The 20,768-nt window shown below is 40.3% G+C and overlaps 1 protein-coding gene and 1 long non-coding RNA gene across 2 annotated transcripts; both read left to right on the forward strand.

Moving 5' to 3' along the window:
- The first annotated feature begins 443 nt into the window (after positions 1 to 443).
- On the forward strand, positions 444 to 4,625 carry LOC307017337. The gene is made up of 2 exons (XR_013802130.1): positions 444 to 587; positions 1,715 to 4,625. It is a non-coding gene; the product is annotated as an uncharacterized lncRNA (long non-coding RNA).
- Positions 4,626 to 5,971: 1,346 nt separating this feature from the next.
- On the forward strand, positions 5,972 to 20,725 carry LOC307017335 (polycomb protein suz12-B-like). Its single transcript, XM_079646899.1, has 17 exons — positions 5,972 to 6,122; positions 6,283 to 6,957; positions 7,706 to 7,752; positions 7,868 to 7,932; positions 11,254 to 11,322; positions 11,719 to 11,768; positions 11,873 to 11,958; positions 12,037 to 12,283; positions 13,971 to 14,073; positions 14,194 to 14,299; positions 15,389 to 15,563; positions 15,670 to 15,758; positions 16,764 to 16,907; positions 17,523 to 17,680; positions 18,272 to 18,464; positions 18,692 to 18,771; positions 19,026 to 20,725. The coding sequence occupies exons 2-17, from the start codon at positions 6,780 to 6,782 to the stop codon at positions 19,477 to 19,479; spliced, it is 2,244 nt and encodes a 747-aa protein (XP_079503025.1). The 5' UTR covers positions 5,972 to 6,122; positions 6,283 to 6,779; the 3' UTR covers positions 19,480 to 20,725.
- Positions 20,726 to 20,768: the final 43 nt, after the last annotated feature.

The raw sequence follows: 20,768 nt of genomic DNA on the forward strand, positions 1-20,768 counted from the left end.
TGGCAGTGTGGAAAGGCAACATTATGGTTATTTAAACAGACATTATATATATTGGAGATGAGTGTGAAGCGTACCAACCTCCATTTTATAAACAAGAACAAATCCTAATCTTTCAAAATGGAATTTCCAATTTGTTAAGAAAACAGGCTAAACACAATATACCAAAAGGTTCCATTCAGTAAACGTTTGTAAAAGGTTGGCTTCGCATCGTACACCTTGTCGGGAGCTAATTACATGTGATCCCATTGAAACATTAACACACCTTGACAGATTCCTTGTATTAAGCCGAATGTCCCAGCAGATGGCCCTAGAAAAAAAATGGGTCATAATGTTTTATTAAGAACATTTGGACGGTTAGCAAAGACATGCAAATTAAGTCGTAGTGAAGTTTGGCGTGCCTTACTCGCCACACATAAGAGAAGGGGGAAACTTGATCGAGAACACACCCGGAAGTACCTAAGGATAGGATTTCAATATTTCCATGGAACATGTAACATGTGACAGCAGATGTCTTACGATGATGTGAAAGCCCCATGTGTCTGTGCGACGATTGTTCGATACGTCCACATTTACAAGTAGCTCATGCTGTGAGTAACATGACGAAATAAAATCAGTGCTAGTTTGGTAACTTATCTTGGCGAAAGGGTTAGCTTGCTAGCAGAGGATGAGTTCAATAACGTTACTGGGGTGATTCCTGTAAAATATATCGCATTCACATGCATATTCAACTAGTCCATGTGTTGCAATAGTGTGCAGTTACATTGTTGGTGTTACTGTATTTTAGTTTTACATATTTAACAGTATTCCAGGAAGTCGTTTTACGCATTTACAAAATGTCGAATTTAATAAACCCGTGATGATAGACGAGCTCATGTGTTATTGAAAGTATAAATCAAGACTTCTAACACATTGGTTAAACATTATTCAATTCGGCACATCAAATATATCACTATGTAAAGTGTACACTTGATATTGACGTTAAGTTTATGGGCCTACTGGTATTATGTTATCGTTTGACTGCATGTTGGCTGCTTAGATGAGTAATTCCAATCAATAACAACAGGTGGTTGGATTTTACATAAATATAATTATTTGACATGTGTTTTTTATGTATTTTATTCCTTAGCATAATACTTTTCAAAACTGAACATTGTGATCGTTAACAATATCTCCCAGTCGTCTGCTATGTAAGTTGTTTGCCTCTACATTCAGACATTCAGGAACAAATACAAAAGCAACGTGTTAGTTATAACGATGATTTTAAAAAAAACAACAAGGACATATAGGTAACAATAACGTTTTTTACAAATAAATTAAAGGAGAAATACCTTTTTAAATGAAATCTTGGGATGGATATTTTTACCTAGCCATTTTAATAAAAATATTTTAATCTTTTATCTAGCCTATTTAAATTTGCTATGTTAATTGTATTGTATGCACCTTGTATTGCAACTTTGCATGAAAGGCATTAAATAGATAATACAGCTTATTTTTTAGGTTTAGAAGGTGATAAGTCACTGGGGGATGAAGAAATAAAAAGGTACAGTAATAGCTAGATTTGCTTGATTGGAGAAGGTTTGAATGGATTTTATGCATTTTCCTCATTGTGGGTTTGGTTTAGTATTGGTAATTCCATTTCAAAATGTTGGCATTGACGTTTAAAACTACCATTGCTTGTTGTCAAGTCTAAATCTCGGTTTGTCTTTTGTTGCAGCCTCTGACAGAGCGCTCCTGATCGCTGCAGCTGAGCCTCCCTGTCTGCTTCAACATGCCGCTGGTGTTGGACGCAGTGTGGGCGCTGTGGAGCATCGGAGCTGGCATCTATGACTACTTCCACACCACTGCCATGGAGGAGAGGATCCACACGCTGGAAAACGTCCTCTCTATCCACCAGTTTGTGATCGCAGGCCTGTCGGCAGGGCTCCTCCTGCTCATTACCTACATATTCTGGAGAAAACACTAAAACCTCTCCCACTAAGCTCCCACTACATCTTGATTTGTCGCAGGATATCAGGCATTAACCATGCTATCCCGATGCTGACAGTTTGGTTTATGTGGCTGTTCTCACTTGAAGATTGAGCCCAAATTAGGTCAGGAGCACTGATGGGAAACTAAAATGCGCAGAAAAGCTTGATAAGGACCTTATAAACATGTCCATTACCCATCACTTTGTGGGCCTTGGGGTGTCAGCTTCTCCCTTGTTTTTGAATGTTAAACTGGCCTAGGTACAACTAATACAAAATCGTCACTAGGCTAATTTGCACTTTGACTTTTTTTGCCATTCTTGAAGGACATCAGTCTTGAGAAAAACTCTTTGAAATGACTCATTCAAAGGTCCCATGTCATGCTTTTCCGGTTATTACCCGTCCCCTTGTGTGTTATGAAGGTTTTTCTGCATGTAAACGGTCTGCAGACTCACAAACCCTCAAAGTACACCCTGTAGCGACTAAAACTCTAACACAGAAAAGACCTGTCTTTGCTGCCCCAGAACGCCTCGTTGGAGTTTTCTCTTTTTCCATTGTTATCTTCCTGGGTACAGTGACGTGCCCATACCCAAATGAACCCATTGGTCCAAATAGACCAATCCCTGAAGCCATTACGTTACGTCCGCAGAGCTGTTACGTTAAGCTGCAGCTCCGCCGATTTCTCCTCCGAGGGCGGCGGGACGCGGCAAGGCTGTGAGTCAGTGTGTGAGCACACACACAAACTCTCAGCCAGGCTGCGTGTGGGTGTGTGTGTGTTTCGGGCTAGGTTTCACTGTGTCTCTCTGTCTCGCAGACGGCCACTGGGCTCATAGGGAGGGGGTGGCAGGAGCTCCAACAAGCCGTTTAGGACAGAGAGTGAATGCACATACTATACAGAGATGCTGTATGAGAATGTGATTTTGGAAAATTGCACAATATAAATCTATTTTAGTAGACCTCAACAATGGAATTGTGATCAGTAGAAATGGCCATGACATGGAACCTTTAACAGAATACTTTACCCTCAAATTGGTATTTGAATATCAATTACTCACCCTGTGTTACTACTTGTCACAACATTTAAATATGGTTTACTGCAATACCATAATTTTTTTGTAATATTGCAACAGAGATGCTCTTACATAATTGAATTTTACAGACTTAAGAATATGTCTTTGTTGGGAACAGGTCGCACCATAATCTTTTTTATATGTTTTAAAATCAAAATGAGAATAATAATGTAAGGCTTATCACTCCCTTCAATTAAGCTATTATCAGAATTCTAATATCAGTCAAAATAACTGCAATTGACTTTTTTCCAAACATCATCTAAACTGAACGGCATCAAAACTAAATGAAAAGAAAAAAAAACATAGTTTTCTTCAAGTACTCAAGATAACACAGGTTAACCGTACACAAATGATCATTTTGCGGGTAAAATATTTATTTGAACATCTTCCAAAGGTGTGATGTGGTGCAAAGACGTTTTGCCAGGGGAGACCATTTTAAGAATGACCTTTGGATTTGTTACAGATGTTAAATGCGATTGTGGTTGCTACCAAGTTGTTGTTTTTTTAAAACCTGTTATCACAAGATCACAATGTAATACTTATAAAATCAACTCTATCCTCAAAAACAAGTCACTATTTCTTATCTGTTTTTTGTAGGGATAATTAATTTCTCTTTATCTTGAGATAGTATTGCTCAGACATATACTGTCTGTATGTGTATGTAAGCCTAGTATAAAGAGATATTAAGAATTTTCAATGAAGTTGTGATCTTGAGGCAGCAGGGTTCAAAATAAAGGCTATTTTAAAAGTTGGTTTCAGGTCATGATGTTTGACCTGGTTTGAGGTAAAAGACCTGGTATAACAGGCTGAGCACAAGATAACACAGTTAAGACGGTCAGACACTGGTGTAATACTTAATCTATTGTTGATTTTGCTAAACTGAGGAGAAGGGATTTAAGATGAAGGTTAGTCTATTTATTTTTTGAATGTTTAATGGCAACATTAACATTTTCACCAGAACTGTTACCTGTCCGAGTTTTGTGTATCGTGCTTTTGTGTTTTAAATGATTTAATCCAGTGTTGTTGACTTTAACTACCTGCTTCCGGGGTTCATTGCCAGTGTACTGTATGTACTACTGTATGTTACTCTGACAAACCGCTACGATGGCTACTTTTAAAGGGAATATGTTTGACTAATAAATCATAACGTAAGTCCAAACTTTGTGATTCAATTCTGCCTTTTTGCTTCCTGTCATGAGAGATTTTGTGTGAAATACATGATCCTGCCTTTCTTGAGTATTTTTTACTGGTAAATACATTTATGTTTTTTTAATCAGCTTCCATCTTGATCCTTTTGTATCAATTGTATGTTAAATAGGGAGGCTGTGGCGCAGTGGTCTAGTGCGTTGGTGTTTGGATCAAGGGAGCGGCTCAAACCCCACTGCAGTCAGCATGTCGTTGTGTCCCTGAGACACTTCACCCCAAATTGCTCCGGGATTGCCCACAGTACTGAATGTATGTAAGTCGCTTTGGATAAAAGTGTCTAACAAGTACCATGTAATGTAATGACATGTGTAAAAGGTATGAAGTACAAGAAGGCTTTGAAAAGTGACATCTCTGAATGTTTAATACATTTTAAAGATACCTTTGACAGCAGACTTTCTACAATTTTTACCGAAATGATCTTACTTTAAAAGTTGTGCTGTACACAACATAGATCACTGTTTTTCTTGTTGCAGTCCATCAAAAACACAAACTAAACATACACTCCAAAAGACACACACTCAATAAGAAAACATTTAAAGAATCCTACAAAAAAAGAACCTTGCAATATGGGATTCATGTAAATGTGGGTGTTAGTTTATTCCATTTTGATGACATGTTATACTATGTATACTATGTTATAACCATTTTTATGGCAGACTACCAGTGGGAAGTAAAATTACATTTACTCGAGTACCTTTGAGGATAAGTACAATTTTGAGGGGGTGTTTCATCGGTGAGTATTTCAATTTCTTGATACTTTCACTTCTACTCCACTAAAATTCAGAGGTAAATAGTGTAGTTTTACTCTTCTACATTTATGTAATACCTGTTACTTTGCACATTTGGATTAATGATGTGAAATATAATCAACTCACTCTTAATCAGACTTTAGTTACACCTGGAGTATACAAAGTCCTTAAAACTAGCTGCACCTTTAGATTCAATATTCAAGGCTTTTATTGTCATTTGTGCATAGCGACAGTGTAGTTATGACAATGAAATGCTTAGGTCACAGGCTCCTCCAACAGTGCAACACAATAAAACGGATAAAATAGTGCAAGTAAATAAAATATGATAGAAATAGTGCAGAATAGTCTATATACAAGTTATTGGAATATTGATATATATATATATATATATATATATATATATATATATATATATATATATATATGCAAACAGATGCATGTTATGGATGTCCTTTCAAAAGTTCAGGTGTTTAGCAGTCTAATGGCCTGTGGCATGAAACTGTCTCTTAGTCTGGTCAACTGTTTTAGTCCGGATGCTAATTACCAGCTTTGATAACATTTTAATGCATCAATACATACAATCAAAACATAAGTATATGTTGATGCCGATACCGTAGTACTTTTACTTAAGTACATTTTGAATGCAGGACTTTTACTTCACAATCATATGGCATGTTTAGAGACATTTTTACTACAACGTTTTATGGCATACTTGTTTACATACTATGACTTTTGCAACCTTTTTATGACAAATATACTATAATATACTTTGATTTTCAATGGCATGGTATAGTAGTACTTTTGTTATGACAGAATTAGCAAATAGAAGAGCCTACTAGGTATATTTATTTAAGTTTCTTGTCTGTCCTTATTTAGAGCTGTCTATCCATGGGCTCACCATGCTACAGGCGGCAAATGTGCCTCAGTCCCAGACAACCAATGACGTCTCCAGATTTAACAAACAAGTACCGTGATTGGATTGGGCTAGTAGAAGGCGGGATGTTAAAACAGAGCTTCACCCTACATTTAACAAGTCGGCGAACCTAAAAAAAACGGAACTCTGACTCTACCTTCAAAATAAACTTTTGAATTGATCAAGATTACCTTTTTTTACAGAACATGTCTTTATTGGGGTAAGTCTTTTCATTGATATGTATTTACATGTTAACATTCACATCAGTGTTGTATACAAAACATAGTGAAACATGTTTTTATAATGTTATACTATAAATAACGTTTATTTTGAAAATCCTGACCGGATAATTTCTTTATGACTTTTTTGTTGCTTTCCAGTTACCGCTAACCGAACTTGCCAACCGGCGCTCGGCGAGATTTGATGGGGATTTTGTCGAAATTATGGCATCGAAAACTCTGAAAACGTGTGCCTTTTTTGTGTTTAGCCAGCTGTCGTTTGGCAGCAGATTCCAAGTTGTGGATTAGTGAAATCACAGTACCGGACAATGCTAACCAGTTAGCCCGGAGTCGATGCTAATTGGCTAAGGAAGTTAGCCGGTTAGCTTGCCAGAGGCTGGATTTCTTGTTTGGCGCATTTCAAGCCTGTTCGCCGACCACTTAACTATTTAACCTGTGCCGAAAATACAGCATTCGTTTGTAGCTGTCAAATACGAAATACTTGAATTTTCACTATCGGCTTTTTAAAATGAAGTGTTTCGCTTAAGCGGCTGTTTTACCGCAAACGCTGCTCTTTTGTTTTGACAAAGGAAGAGGACCCGAGTTTCTTTTTTTAACACCAGTTCACATCTGGTTGGACAGTTGCCTTTCGTTTGGCAATGGCTCCACAGAAGCAGAGCTCCTCAGGTGGAAGTCACTCTGGGGGCTTTGGTTCTGGAGGAAAAGCCAACGGGTCCTGCCACCAGTCCACCTCCTCCTCCTCCATGGCTGTAGCCAAGAAGCCCAGCATGCAACACATTCAAGCCGACCACGAGTTGTTCCTGCAGGCCTTCGAGAGTGAGTTGCTGCTGTTTTAAAGATATCATTGGAGTTTAATGTAAGGTCGCAGGAAGCTTTACAGGAAACCGGGTAAATGCTCCATTGTTGAAGGAGCAGATCATTGTACTACATACTTTAAACTATCATCGTGATTTAAGCTTTGTCGTTTTTCCAGTTTACTTTTATTTACCAGAAGTGGAAAAAGTATTCAGATCTTAACTTAATTCATAGCTCCAATTACCATGCTGTGAAAATACTCAAATACAAGTAAAATACATGCATTCAAAGACTTAACTTAATTAAAACAATGCAAGTATTATTATCTTAATGTACTTCAAAGTACTTATTGTTTAGTACAATGTTTTCCGTAAATGTTTTACTTTTAGAAGTATATTTTGCATTGGTTAATTTGACTTTGGGTCTATGGTTGTTAAGGATGCATTATTTTAACAACTTTTAGTTTAACTTCTAGTATTTTTCAAATTACTTACAATGTAAATAAGTAAAATTACCTGACAACAAATTATATCTTATTTTGAATGTCTGCAAAAAATAAAACGACATAAAGAAAAACTGTCAGATCCTCTTGAATTGTAGAATCTTTTTTTCTTGATACATGACTTGGATGATTGAGTTTATTAACAAAGTTAGATTTTATCACTAAATGTACCGAGCTTGACACATGTTAAGATTTAAAAACACTTGCATTAAAGGCTGAACACTTCATAAAGTAATGTGCTGATGATGTCATCATATTTATTTGCAGAACCAACCCAAATCTACAGGTTCCTTCGCACCAGGAACTTGATCGCTGTGAGTCTTGCCTTTCCTTGACCAAGTCACATGACTGACTTGACCTTTTTAAGATCAGAGGAAATGTCCCTGTACCTTCAATTCATGTGTTTTATCTCTCTCTGCTACATTTCAGCCGATATTTTTGCACAGGACCCTCACCTACATGTCCCACAGAAACTCAAGGAATAACGTTAAAAGGTAAAAATCCAGTATTTTTAATGCATTAAATCAAGATTTCCCATGAAGAGAATTATTAGAAAATGTTACGGCTCAACAGATCAGGTGTTTTTTTATTTTGGTTGCTTCTTGTATCGTTGCTTCTGTCTCGTTTTTCTTTCGTAGCTTTATGTTAAACCTGAAACTGACTCTTGAAAAGCAGGTCAAATGTTATCTTAAGAGAAAGTTAACCGGCGTGTGTGCTGCAGTAGGAGGGGACAAAGCTAGGAGAGAGGTTTTCAGTTAGGCTGCTTTGCATACAGATGCTGCACAAAAAAGAGATTCTACTGATGCACATGGGGCTGCTTGTGGTCCAGGAGAGTTCAAATACAGCCATGTTGGTGTTTACACACGGATGTTGTGTTAAAGGAATACAGGTTATTGTATTCTCTGTTGAAAAGCTTGGGTTGCATAGTTTTGTAAAATAAAGTGTTGAAAACTAGCCATTGTATCAGCTGCTATTCATGTAACACCAAGTAGGAGCAAGTTGAATATTGGTTGATAATCAGTTTTTCATTAGCTACCAAACTGTCTCTGTCTAGCCATTTATATTAATATTTTTGTCAGTTTGATGCTTTTTTGCAATTTGTCCTTTACAGCTGCTTGGGTTGACTTGAAATATGTATGAATTGTATTTTTGGGGGGATTTTTCTGCCAAAGGTTTGACACTGGTATCAAAAGACTGTCACTGACAACCTGCTGTGCTTCATGTCATTGGTGATACTGGTTGAACAGCATTTGTTTATGCAGGTGTTGCTGTTGCTCAAAACAAAAATGTATTTGCAAGAACTGCAATGAAAGATTATTTTTCTATCTATTAATCTGCTGATTCTTTTCTAGATGAATCAAAAAGCATCTCTGTTTCTCTCAATGTCTTGATTTGTCAATGAGAAAAATCCCTTTGCTCCTTTGGTAATCATTTAGTATTTTTTACTTTTGAAAAGTTAAGATCTATTCAAGCTTTTAACAAGAGAAAATGTATACATTTCCCAAATGTTAAGAATTACATTTTGGACATTATGTAATCTCTGTCTGAAACCCTTTCAACCTAGATCTGTTACCATCTTACTAAAGTGTGTGTGTTGCCCTTATTTAGACACATAAGAGCCAGAGTTTTCTTCTCTTGTCACACCAACTTCTTGTTAGTGCTTGCTTGGGAGTTGGTAGTGGACTGAAAATGGCAGCCGTTAGAAAAACGTTTGTTATTCCTGAATTGAAGTGTGCTCAGTGAACTGAGCGACGTGTCTTTCTGCTGCAGCTTGGCTCAGTTTCACTTTCCGCTGCCCTCCTGCATGCTCCAGGCACATGAAGCACTGCTGGTGATGAGAGATGAATACGCTCCACACAGATAACTGACATGCATCCAATTAAGAGAAGCTGTGGATTTTAATAATCAGATTGAACAATGTTAAAAGTCTTTACTTTACTCTGCGCTGAATTAAACCGCTTAAATGTTGCAATGCATTGACACGTTTTCTGTCAGTTTATTAAGACTGACTTAAACTGTCTTTTTGATACCCTTTTTTAAAGTGTATTTTTTTTTTCTTCAAAACTGATCCATGAATTTAAAAAAAAAAAAAAAGTCTGAATTTAGTCTGAATGTTTTATGCCAAGTAAAGGCTCATAGTACTGCATATCCGGACGCAATAATTGTTTTCCTTGAGAGTGGAATAATGGCGTTCATGTGACAGTACAGTGTTGCTTATATTTAGTTGATGCATTGGGTTGTTGGAGTTAAAGTTGAGCCATTATTTAGGGCTAAACTCTGTCAAATGAAGATGTGAGGAGGAGGGTTTCAGTCTGATGCAAGACCCTGCAGAACCTCACAGGTGTTTTCAGTTAGCTCATTAGCCTGCCGCTCAGGTGGAAGTTGGACGGAAGTGGAAAATGATGTGAGCTCCTGTGTGGACTAATGGGCAGATTGAAGCCAGGTGGGCGAGCTTTTTTAAGCACATGGCGCTTATGCAATTATACCAAAGGCATCTAAAACAATACTGACCGATAAAGGCAAAACCCAGGGCTTGTTGTGGTCCAAATGGAACATCTTCAGTCGTTTCTCTGTCAACACTTGAAATCTCTTAAACACGTTAACCATCTCAACTACCTGCGGCTGTTTACGAGCAGCTAATATTAAGTAAACATGCTACCTGCACAACATTTAAAGAGGCCCTATAATGCTCATTTTCAGGTTCCTATTGTATGTTGTGTCTCTACTGTGACATGTCTCCATGCTTTAATGTTCAAAAAGTTCCTCATGCTGCCTGTGCTGCAGCACCTCTTTTCACCCTCTGTCTGAAACCAGAGCCCAGTCTGCTCTGATTGGTTAGCTGGCCAGCTCTGTTGTGATTGGTCAACTGCTTAGAGATGCCCCGCCACGTATAATGTGTTGGAGCTCTAGCCAATAGAAGCTTACATAGTGATTTCATAATGTTATGTAACTTAACAAAGGAAACCATTGGAGGTGTTTCTGGCAGGGGGGAGGGGAGTGTGAGAGAGAAACTTCCTCTGTAAGGAACTTTTGGATTTGAACCTTTGCAGACCATTTACATCCGAATCAGAAACGGGTTTATTGCCAGGTAGGTTCACACTTACGAGGAATTTGACTTGATGTCATGGTGCATACATAAAAATGTAAATTAAAAAAAGTACACAGATAGCTAACTATATTAAGAACACTGTAATAAATATATAGTAAGATAGCAATAAAATAAGCAGTGATTTACATCAAAATAGAATGCAATCATTTATAGAACATAAAATATGTGCATTAAGCAATATTTAAACATTGTGTGCATTAATGTAATGCATAGAGTCTGCATTGTGGGGGGGGGGGCAGGCCTTGTTTAAGAGGCCGGTAGCAGAGGGGAAGAAACTGTTCAGGTGGCGTGAGATTTTGGTCCTGATGGAGTGCAGCCTCCTGCCAGAGGGGAGGGGGTGAACAGGTTGTGTCCAGGGTGGGAGGGGGCGGCCACTATCTTCCCGCTTCAGGGTCGTGGAGAGATGGCAGATTGCAGTCGATCACCTTCTCTGCAGAGCGGAGGACACGCTGCAGCCTGCCCTTACATGCACAGAAACCTATATGACACACTACAGGAAAGGGAAAAGCTTAACTTTTATAACGGATAAATGAGCATTAATATAACTGTTATAACAGATGATGTTAGTCTGTGGACTGAATCTAAGTACAGAATGAATCCATTTCTCTGTGAATCTTCTTCCTGTGTGTAGAGTTGTGTTGTTCTGCCTGTGGCTGACTGTTGGATGGTGTTGTTGCTAACCCCTGCTGTTTGTCTGCATGTACAGGAAAAGCGCCACGGTTGACAATCTGTTGTTCAAAGTGGAAAAGATGAGAGGAGAACAGGAGACTCACAGGTAAACACTCAGCAGAGATGTAATGCTCCTTTTCTTTTGAACAGGGCAGCAATTAGCTATAATCCTCATTATCAATTATACTGCTAACTATTTTCAAGATGATTCAAATTCAATGTTTGATTAAGTGTCAGAGTACATGCCAGTTGAAAGCTTAAGGGGCTTTCAATGTCTTGTGTTGTGACAATACAACACAATGTTTTCAGTTTAATACGTTTACATGTATACATCATTGTAAAGCTGAAAACAGCATTTTCTCGCCATTTTGCCAAATGAAATTGACTTTGAAACGATGAATCAGTGTACAAAACGTTTGCTGTTTATTTTCTGTTTATTTTTCTGGTAATTTCTGATTATCTGTAAGAAGTCTAATAAAAAGTTCCTCTGTTTCCCCCCCAGCCTGGCCTCTAATCTGCAGCTCACCTTTACTGGCTTCTTCCACAAAGCTGGTAAGTCTTCTCTTCCCGTACTCCATCCTGTTTTCTTTAGATGTAGTCTTTCCCCTGATTCTGGGTGACTGACAGGAAGTCTTTTCGCCCCGGTGTCTCCTCAGGGAAGTCATCTCAGGATAGTGAGAATGAGCAGAACTCCGTCTCTCTGGAGGTGCTGCTGGTCAAAGTCTGTCACAAGAAGAGGAAGGTGTGTGTTGGTCATCACGTGCTCTCAGGGGTCTTTGTAATGATCTGAAATGTATCTGACGTGTGTTCTCATGTCCAGGATGTGAGCTGCCCGGTGAAGCAGGTCCCGACAGGGAAGAAGCAGGTTCCTCTGAACCCAGACACCAGCGCTGGAGTCTCCCCCAAGCCCGGCTCCGTCCCCTCTTTGCTGGTTCCCAGCAGCGAGTTTGAACCCAGCAACTCTCACATGGTCAAGTCCTACTCGCTGCTGTTCAGAGTGTCGAGGCCCGGAGCCCCCCGCGCCCAGATCAACGGCCTGGCCAACGGGGAGAACCACCACAGCAGAGGTGAGGACTGACTGTTGGGTCCTCTGCTTTGTCAAACATGGGGCTTCTTTCTGTCCGTTATATACAGTGATGCAAATTAGTCGCTTTTCGGCGCCTCCCGCTTTTTTAACGCTGATTTGGGTGACTTGTGTAATTCGTGGAGAACCGAAGAGTTTTCGTTTTGGGGGGGGGGTGTCCGTCCGTCCATCCGACGGACGGACGGACTGACGGACGAACAACTTCTCACTTCAAAAAAGTAGAAGAAATCTAGCGAGTGACTGTTTTTCCTGGCCGAGGACAGGTTCCTTGAACACAACACGAGCGTAACGTGTCTTCACGTGGTTATGTCTCGTCTGAAAGGAGTAACGGAGAGCACTGGAACGCCGCTCCAGCTCTTCAAATATTGCAGTACCCATAAGGAGCCGTACACATGCCGCAGTGTTTGCGTGGCTGTGTCTTTACTTGTAAGCACAGTGGCGATCTGTTGTTATTAGCATCTGGTTAGCTAGCTATGCTAACAAATTTAAAGAGCTTTTCTACAACCAGGTGGAAGAGAGCTCTCTCCTGAGAGGCTCAAATAACCTCAGCTCAGTGAGGTTAAGGCACACCTTGATATGATCATTATAGTTATTAATGAGACATTAGAGACTACAGGAAAAACAGGTATAAAATCTATATGACAGTAAAACAAAATTTTTATTAACAACAAACAAAAATACAGTTTAAAAGGGGAGTGATTTGTAAAATATCCAAAAAGAAAAATCTGCTTTCAGATCCATAGATCTCCTAATGTTGCTCTCAAAGTGCACCAGATTGATGCTTTTAACTTCAATATTTAAAAATATATCTTCCCGGGGGAGCATGCCCCCGGACCCCCCCTAGAGGAGGTTAGTTCGTCCGCCAAAAAAAGGTTCCCCACCCCTGCTGTAAATAATAATCAAAACCCTTGATTTATAACTTAACATCTCTGTCTCCTATTGATCTGAGTAAATTATAAAGAATAGCCAGTTAATTGAAGCATTATAGCGCAGGCCTTTGTCAGATGGTATATTACACAGTTTTTTTCTGCTTCGAATAGTTCTCTCTTTTTTCACCATACCTGTGTTTGCATCACTGGTTATAGACGGGCAGATTTTAAACAAACATCTAGGTAACTCACACTTTTCTGGAAGATAAAAGAAATGTGAAATGGAAAAATGAATACCCAATCATCAAACACATTCATAGACCAAATTAACTTTGGGCTACCTGTTAGCAGAAATATTCAGATGTGTTAATGTAACATTTTGTTCAACTGTATCTGCTCATTTGTTATCAAAGAACAAGGACTGAGAAAGTGAATTGTCTTCCAATCTATTGCAGTTCAGTTTTTTCACACTTTATCTTGGTGAAAATTGAAGATCTGAATATATAGTGGTTGATGGTGCTGTACGGATTTTAAAACCCATAGTAATAGTAAAGTGGTACAGTGTCACAAAAACTCATTTAATAATGACACAAAATATTTTTGAAAATCAACTCCGATAATTTGTCATTTAAATCCCTGATTTACACTTCGATCAATGTTTGTAGCTCTAAGCTTAGTACTAACTTGGTGAGTAAGGTGTTATTATAACTGATATAATGATATGTGAAACTTCCTTTGAAGATGTGAAATCACCACTGTGATGTTTGTCAGGCTTTTTATTGAATCATGTGTCTGTCTCAGACTTTACAGAGGAAATGTCAAACAGGAAGAGGAGGAGCTCCTCTCTCAGGGAGGAGGGAGAAACCACATTTGTGGCTCAGATGACTGTCTTTGATAAGAACAGGTGAGAAACACACTCCAGCACACACACTGTCACCCTCTGACACAAGAACACACTTTCCTCTTATCTCATGTGCATCAACGTGTGTGTAAACGCTTTGAATGATGCTGTGTGTGTGTGCAGACGCCTGCAGCTGCTGGACGGGGAGTACGAGGTGTCTATGCAAGAGATGGAGGAGTGTCCCGTCAATAAGAAGAGGGCCACCTGGGAGACCATCCTGGACGGGAAGGTGTGTGTGTGTGTGTGTGTGTGTGTGTGTGTGTGTGTGTGTGTGTGTGTGTGTGTGTGTGTGTGTGTGTGTGTGTGTGTGTGTGTGTGTGTGTGTGTGTGTGTGTGTGTGTGTGTGTGTGTGTGTGTGTGTGTGTGTGTGTGTGTGTGTGTGTGTGTGTGTGTGTGTGTGTGTGTGTGTGTGTGTGTGTGTGTGTGTGTGTGTGTGTGTGTGTGTGTGTGTGTGTGTGTGTGTGTGTGTGTGTGTGTGTGTGTGTGTCACTGGAGACACAATGTCAGTACAACTCCAAGAGCAGTGTTGTTTCAGCATTTTGGTTACAAATATATATTGTTCAATGCCGTCACAAAAGTGTTCCTCAACCTGTGTGTCCAAAATCTTATTTGGATGCACCTAGTTCATTTTGGAAAAATATACTGGAAATGACAAATAGCCAGTTACGAGAAAATAATTGCGACTTTGAGGTCATGTTGATCAGGGTAGCATTAGCAACAAAACACTTAAAATGTTGTTTCAGTAACAATAAACATTTTCCAGAATAAAATATTTCATGTTGAGATGATCAGTCTCGCAGCGGGCACATTTTAAAGCGTGACAGCAAGAGCGACAGATCAAAGGCATAAAATACAAATTTTAAGCTAACATATTAAATATAGAAACAAGCACACGTTAGTAAAAAATGTAGACATAAGTACACATCCATGATTAAAATGAAGTAACAACATTTAAAAGCCTAGTGGACATATAAAAGTGTTGAGATTGTATTCTTAAATAAAGCTAACATTCATTCCAAGTCCACAGCCATCTTAAAAAAGGTGGTTGGTTTGTTTTTCATTAAGAGGTTTAACCTTTTTAAGAATGTTTTAATTGTGCAACAAAGATATGCTTAATTTTACATTTTAATGAAGTCATTTCAAACCCAGATCAGTGAGTGCATGCCGCCCTCATAATGGAATGAAAATTCCTTTTCTCCATATGGAAGTCAAATCAGTGATGAAACATATTGACTCACCGACCATGAGGTTCCATCCCTTCTATTTGTGCTCATTGGTTAAACTAGTGTAATCACATATCATCCTCTCTTTTCTGTAGCGTATGCCTCCCTTTGAGAGTTTCTCTCAGGGCCCCACCCTGCAGTTCACGCTGCGCTGGACCAGCGACGCCTCGGACCGCTCCACGGCCCCCGTAGCCAAACCTTTAGCTACCCGCAACTCTGAGACCAACCAGGAGCCCCGACCCAGCTCCCTGAGAGCCACACACACTCTGGGTGAGCAGCAGATATTTGACATCCAGAAAGCTGTCAGCGGTGCAGCTGTTTATCATTATTTCACTCTTACAAGTGACTCATGGTGTGTTCCTCCTCTGTGCTGCAGCTGTTAAAGAATCCATAAATGCTGACGTCCATACCAGAAGAGAACTGATCTCAGCTGAGCCCCGCCAGAAGCTGCGCATCTTCTACCAGGTCAGTCTGCTGCTCCGCCTTCACCTCAGAGTCTGCGTCGCCATTTTAAAGGGGACCTATCATGCAAAATGCCCTTTTTTGATGTCTTATACATAAGTATGTGTCCCCGGCGTGTCAGGGAACTCACAAAGTATCAAAACAAAACCCTCTCTTTTCTTCCGTGCGCAATTCTCTGAAAACGGGGCTACAACGAGCAGATCTAGATTTGCCATATGACGTAAATTACATAATATCGGATGGCACCCACGTGGTGGACCCACGGCCCTATCAGAAACTCGCTATCAGAATCAATGCGTGACGTATTTTGGACATAATATGGTCTTTGTTTACATTAGCAAGCATCGCTAACACTCAGAGCTAATCAGTACTGGAGAGAGCACATGTGTGAAGAAGCAGGATAAAGAAAGGAACTCACCTTGTGGTAAACCAGCAAGAGAGAAAGCCTTTGAGCTCCATACTGTTTCAGAAATAATCCTTGATGTGGTTTTAGCGTTTCATCACCGCAGCATTTATTTTAGACGGTATCTGCCGGTCCCGCATGAGCAGTCATATTTTTGTAAAGCTTTATACCCCAAATCAGCACTTTAGCAACAGGAAGTGAAATAGAGGCATATGGGTGATCTGTTTGGTATTTTGAGCAAAACACTTCATGGACATGTTTATATATCTAAGACCTATGCTATTGCCTAAAAATGGCATGATAGGTGACCTTCTAAAGGTTTTATCGTCACGCTCAACCACACATTGGGTTGAAAATGATCCTCTGTCCTGATGATAACACTGTATGACTTTTACCACGATCCAATGAACTTTGTCCAGAAATCATGCTACGTCTTTCCCAAGATCCCTGTGATGTTACAGCGGTTTGACCTTAGTGACACATTTCCACACTTTCCAATGATGCGTTCAAACGGTGTTGGAATATTTAGGAAACAAATGGATGCGAATGCCCTGAAACGAGTCGTAGCGTTGATGACACGCTCACGTCTGTGTTCTTCTGTCCAGTTCCAGTACAATCACAACACGCGGCAGCAGACGGAGGCCAGAGACGACCTGCACTGTCCCTGGTGCACGCTGAACTGCAGGAAGCTGTACAGCCTGATCAAACACCTCAAACTGTCCCACTCCCGCTTCAACTTCAACTACGTGGTGAGACTCTCTCTCTCTGTGCAACAACATGTCCTTCAATTAAAAGAATACAAGTAAAACCATAGGTTCAAACGAAGGGATAAAAAGTGATTTGATTACGGAACAACTGACGAATAAAATAACTTGGTTGACTAGAGAGGTCAGGAATGGATTTGTATACTGATAAAACACATACATTTACTAAGTCTTATATCTAAACTCAGCAGTACAATTTAAAGCCTCCTTTTTTCATGTTTCCTTTATTAGCATAACATTCCTGAGTGAAGTTATAAGGATTTTCCATAATTAAAGATTAATAATACTAATAATTGATATATGCGCCTTCTTTAAACTCAACGCAATTCTTAAAAAATCTTGAATCAATATGAAAAATCACCATCTTCTAGTAAGATATGCCTCCTTAAATTAAGTTATGGTAAAATATGATTTAAAAGAATATAATAAACAAAATGGAAATGTTTGGCTCACATTGATGCCTTTGATTGATGGCTTTCCTCAAACCTAAAAAGACTTAAAGCAGTGGATTTAAATGATGTGACTGGAGCTCACAGCAGTCTTCCAGATGAAGCTGCTAGTCAGATGTTTTTATTCACTCTTCTCTCTGATCTCCGGCAGCCCCATCCCAAAGGAGCGAAGGTGGAGGTCTCCATCAACGAGTCCTACGACGGCTCATACGCAGGGAACCCTCAGGACATCCACAGCCAGCCGGGCTTCGCCTTCAGCAGGAACGGCCCGGTGAAGCGGACGGCCGTCACGCACGTCGTCGTCTGCAGGTATTACTACTCTCACTGTTGGAGGGATAACACGGAACATTTCTGCAATGAAAGCTATTCGACAACATGATTTGGTTTGCTGTGAGCGACGCGTACAAGTTACATATATGCTTCAGTGTGGTCTTTCAGATTAAATTAAAGTGTTATCTTTTTTATAACCAACATCTACCATTCAAATCCCTTTCCTGTAGTGTGTTATATTGGTTTTTGTGCATGTAAATGGTCTGCAAAGGCTAAAATCCCTGAGTTCCCCTCCACCTAACATAGTGACATCACTGTGTAACACTGGCGCTTCTATTGCCTAACACTCCAACACATTGTACGTGATAGGCTAAGGGGCGGGACATCTCTAAGTGGTTGACCAATCACAACAGAGCCGGCCAGCTAACCAATCAGAGCAGACTGGGCTCTGGTTTCAGACAGAAGGTGAAAAGAGGTGCTGCAGCACAGGCAGTATGAGAACAATAAAGAGCTTTTGAACATTAAAGCATGTAAACATGTCACAGTAGAGACACAACATACAAATATAAACCTGGAAATTAGCATAACTTGTCCTCTTTAAATATTTTGAAACTATAATTTTCTGTCCAGACCCAAGAGGACGAAGGCGAGTCTTTCGGAGTTCCTGGAGCCGGAGGACGGAGATCAGGAGCCGCCCGTCATCAGCGGACACAACCGGCTGTACTTCCACAGCGACAGCTGCGTGCCGCTGAGGCCTCAGGAGATGGAGGTGGACAGCGAGGACGAGAGGGACCCCGACTGGCTCCGAGAGAAGACTGTGAAGGTGAGCTCACTGCTGAGAGAAGACATACTGGAGCAGCACACTATGCTTTACTGGTCATGTTGGTCAAACTACCTGTTACAGCAGTTTCATAATGCCTTTGTATGTACAGGAGAAAATAAACTTTGATTTAGCCACTTGTTCTGTTCCTGCATTTCTGATGCTTGAGTTTATGTAGAAGGTTGGCCATGTCTAACATCTGATCTAAAGTCTGACTGCTCTCTCTGCAGCAAATGGAAGAGTTCACAGACGTCAACGAGGGAGAGAAGGAGATCATGAAGCTGTGGAACCTCCACGTCATGAAGAACGGGTGTGTATGAAGCTGAATCTTTATCTGCTTAAAAAAAGCCAGTTTGTTATTAAACGAAACAAGGCTGCACAGAATTTAAATGTGTTGAAAATGTTGATAAGCATTTTAATTTCAACATAACAATAGCCATGTTAACTACCATGGCTATTGGGTACAGCCATGGTAGTTAACAATGTGTACGTGTTAAATGGTGCATTTAAAAAAACGTCTCTTTGCTTGCACTCCCCCCATCATCCTCTCTGTCCTGCCTACAGCTTCATAGCAGACAACCAGATGAACGAGTCGTGTCTGGTGTTTGCCGATCACCATGGCGCCCACATCGTCAAAAACAACCTGTTTCGCAACTTTCTGCTGCACCTGATCAGCATGCACGACTTCAACCTGGTCACCACGCAGACCATCGACCAGGCCATGGCCCGCCTGCGCCTCCTGCAGAGCCAGCCTCACACCGACAAGGAGGAAGAGGAAGAGGAGGAGGAGGAGGAGGAGGAGGAGGAGGAGGACTGGGAGACGGCCGTGGAGTCTCAGCCGGAGATGGATCAAGATCCCGAGCTCGATGCGATCGATGACACACCCTGTAATGAGGGGACTAGCAAAGGCTGCGTGGAGAACGGAGAGGAGGAGGAGACGGAGACGGACGGGACAGACGGGACAGAGAGAGCGGCCAGCGAGCAGAAACCCCCCGGCTCTGGATCGGCTTCAAACTGAATCTAAACTCTTATCAGATCCCCCAACAGGACAATCCAAGAATCTTTCAAAAACAGCGTGCGAGACAAACACACAGGTTACTGCAGGGAATCATGTTTTCAAAAGCAGGCTACATCGGAGAGATGACATTGTTCTACATCATGGTGCGTCAGAGACGTTTATCATTTCATTACCTTTAGAAATGTAGAAGTGTTCCTAATAAGTTGAATCTCAGAATGATCAGATGCAGTTAACTGGTGCTAGATCCTCTTTTACTCCTCAGAAACTCTGGGTGCCAAGATGCATGCAAACACAGCTCCTCCACAGGGAAGGAGGTGACCTTTTTGGAAGGTTTTTTTGCCACATTTTGGGGGGGAATCAGGTTAAGTCGCCCCAAAAAATAAATTGACAGGATCACTTCTTTCAGCATCTGTTTCTTTTTCATATATGAATCCAGGTGCTCGCTCCAGCCGCTTTAACTTCATATAATCTTTGAGGGACTTTTGCTAACACACACACTCACTCACTAAGGCTCGGGAGTATCTGCATTTCACTTGCGTATATACTAAAGAGTTGCAGAGGGGTTAGGGGAGGCCATCAACTTGCCGCTCATTTAATCTTTTGTCTAATTTCTCTGCTGCCGTTATGTACATAAGACTCTGGGAAACTCACAATATAGCTTTGGATAATGTGTGTTTTGGAAAGCAACATGTGAGTTCTTTTGTTAGTTTCTTTTAGTTCACACACCAAAGGGGATGAATCTTCTGCAGGTTGCTCTGCTGCTGTTTCTCATGCTTTCTTTTTGTAAAAATAAAACAAATATTTTTCTGCAAAACCTGAACCGATCTCACTGCCTTGAAACGGGAGCAGAAAGAAGCACAATGTCCAGAAGAGCGTTTCAGTTTCCTGCTTCACATTCAACAGTTTATGGACTGGCGTTGATTGAGTCTTTATGTACCTTCTCTTGGTGCAACTTTTCAAAAAGCTTTAGAAGTCTGATGGTGAGAAATTCAGCAGGATCTAGTTTGCCGTTTGGTTCACATGTGACAGTTCTGAGTGACGTGCAGAGCACTTTTTGATTTAGATAGAGCCCACTTTTCCATTTTTTTCCCACATGAGACCAGCAGCATTTTGCACACGATGAGGAGCGATGTCAAGAAAAACAAGACTTTTCTTCTACATTTATGTAAAAACCAGCTTGACGTTGTGAACTTTTAAGTTGACTCAGAATGGTTTTCTATTAAAAGAACAATTTTGTATAACTATCGACCATGTGCTTTATTTATTTCACTTCTGCAATCATGTCACAA

The sequence above is a fragment of the Notothenia rossii genome (genome assembly GCF_949606895.1).
Source record: "Notothenia rossii genome assembly, chromosome: 8".
Lineage (NCBI taxonomy): Eukaryota > Metazoa > Chordata > Actinopteri > Perciformes > Nototheniidae > Notothenia > Notothenia rossii.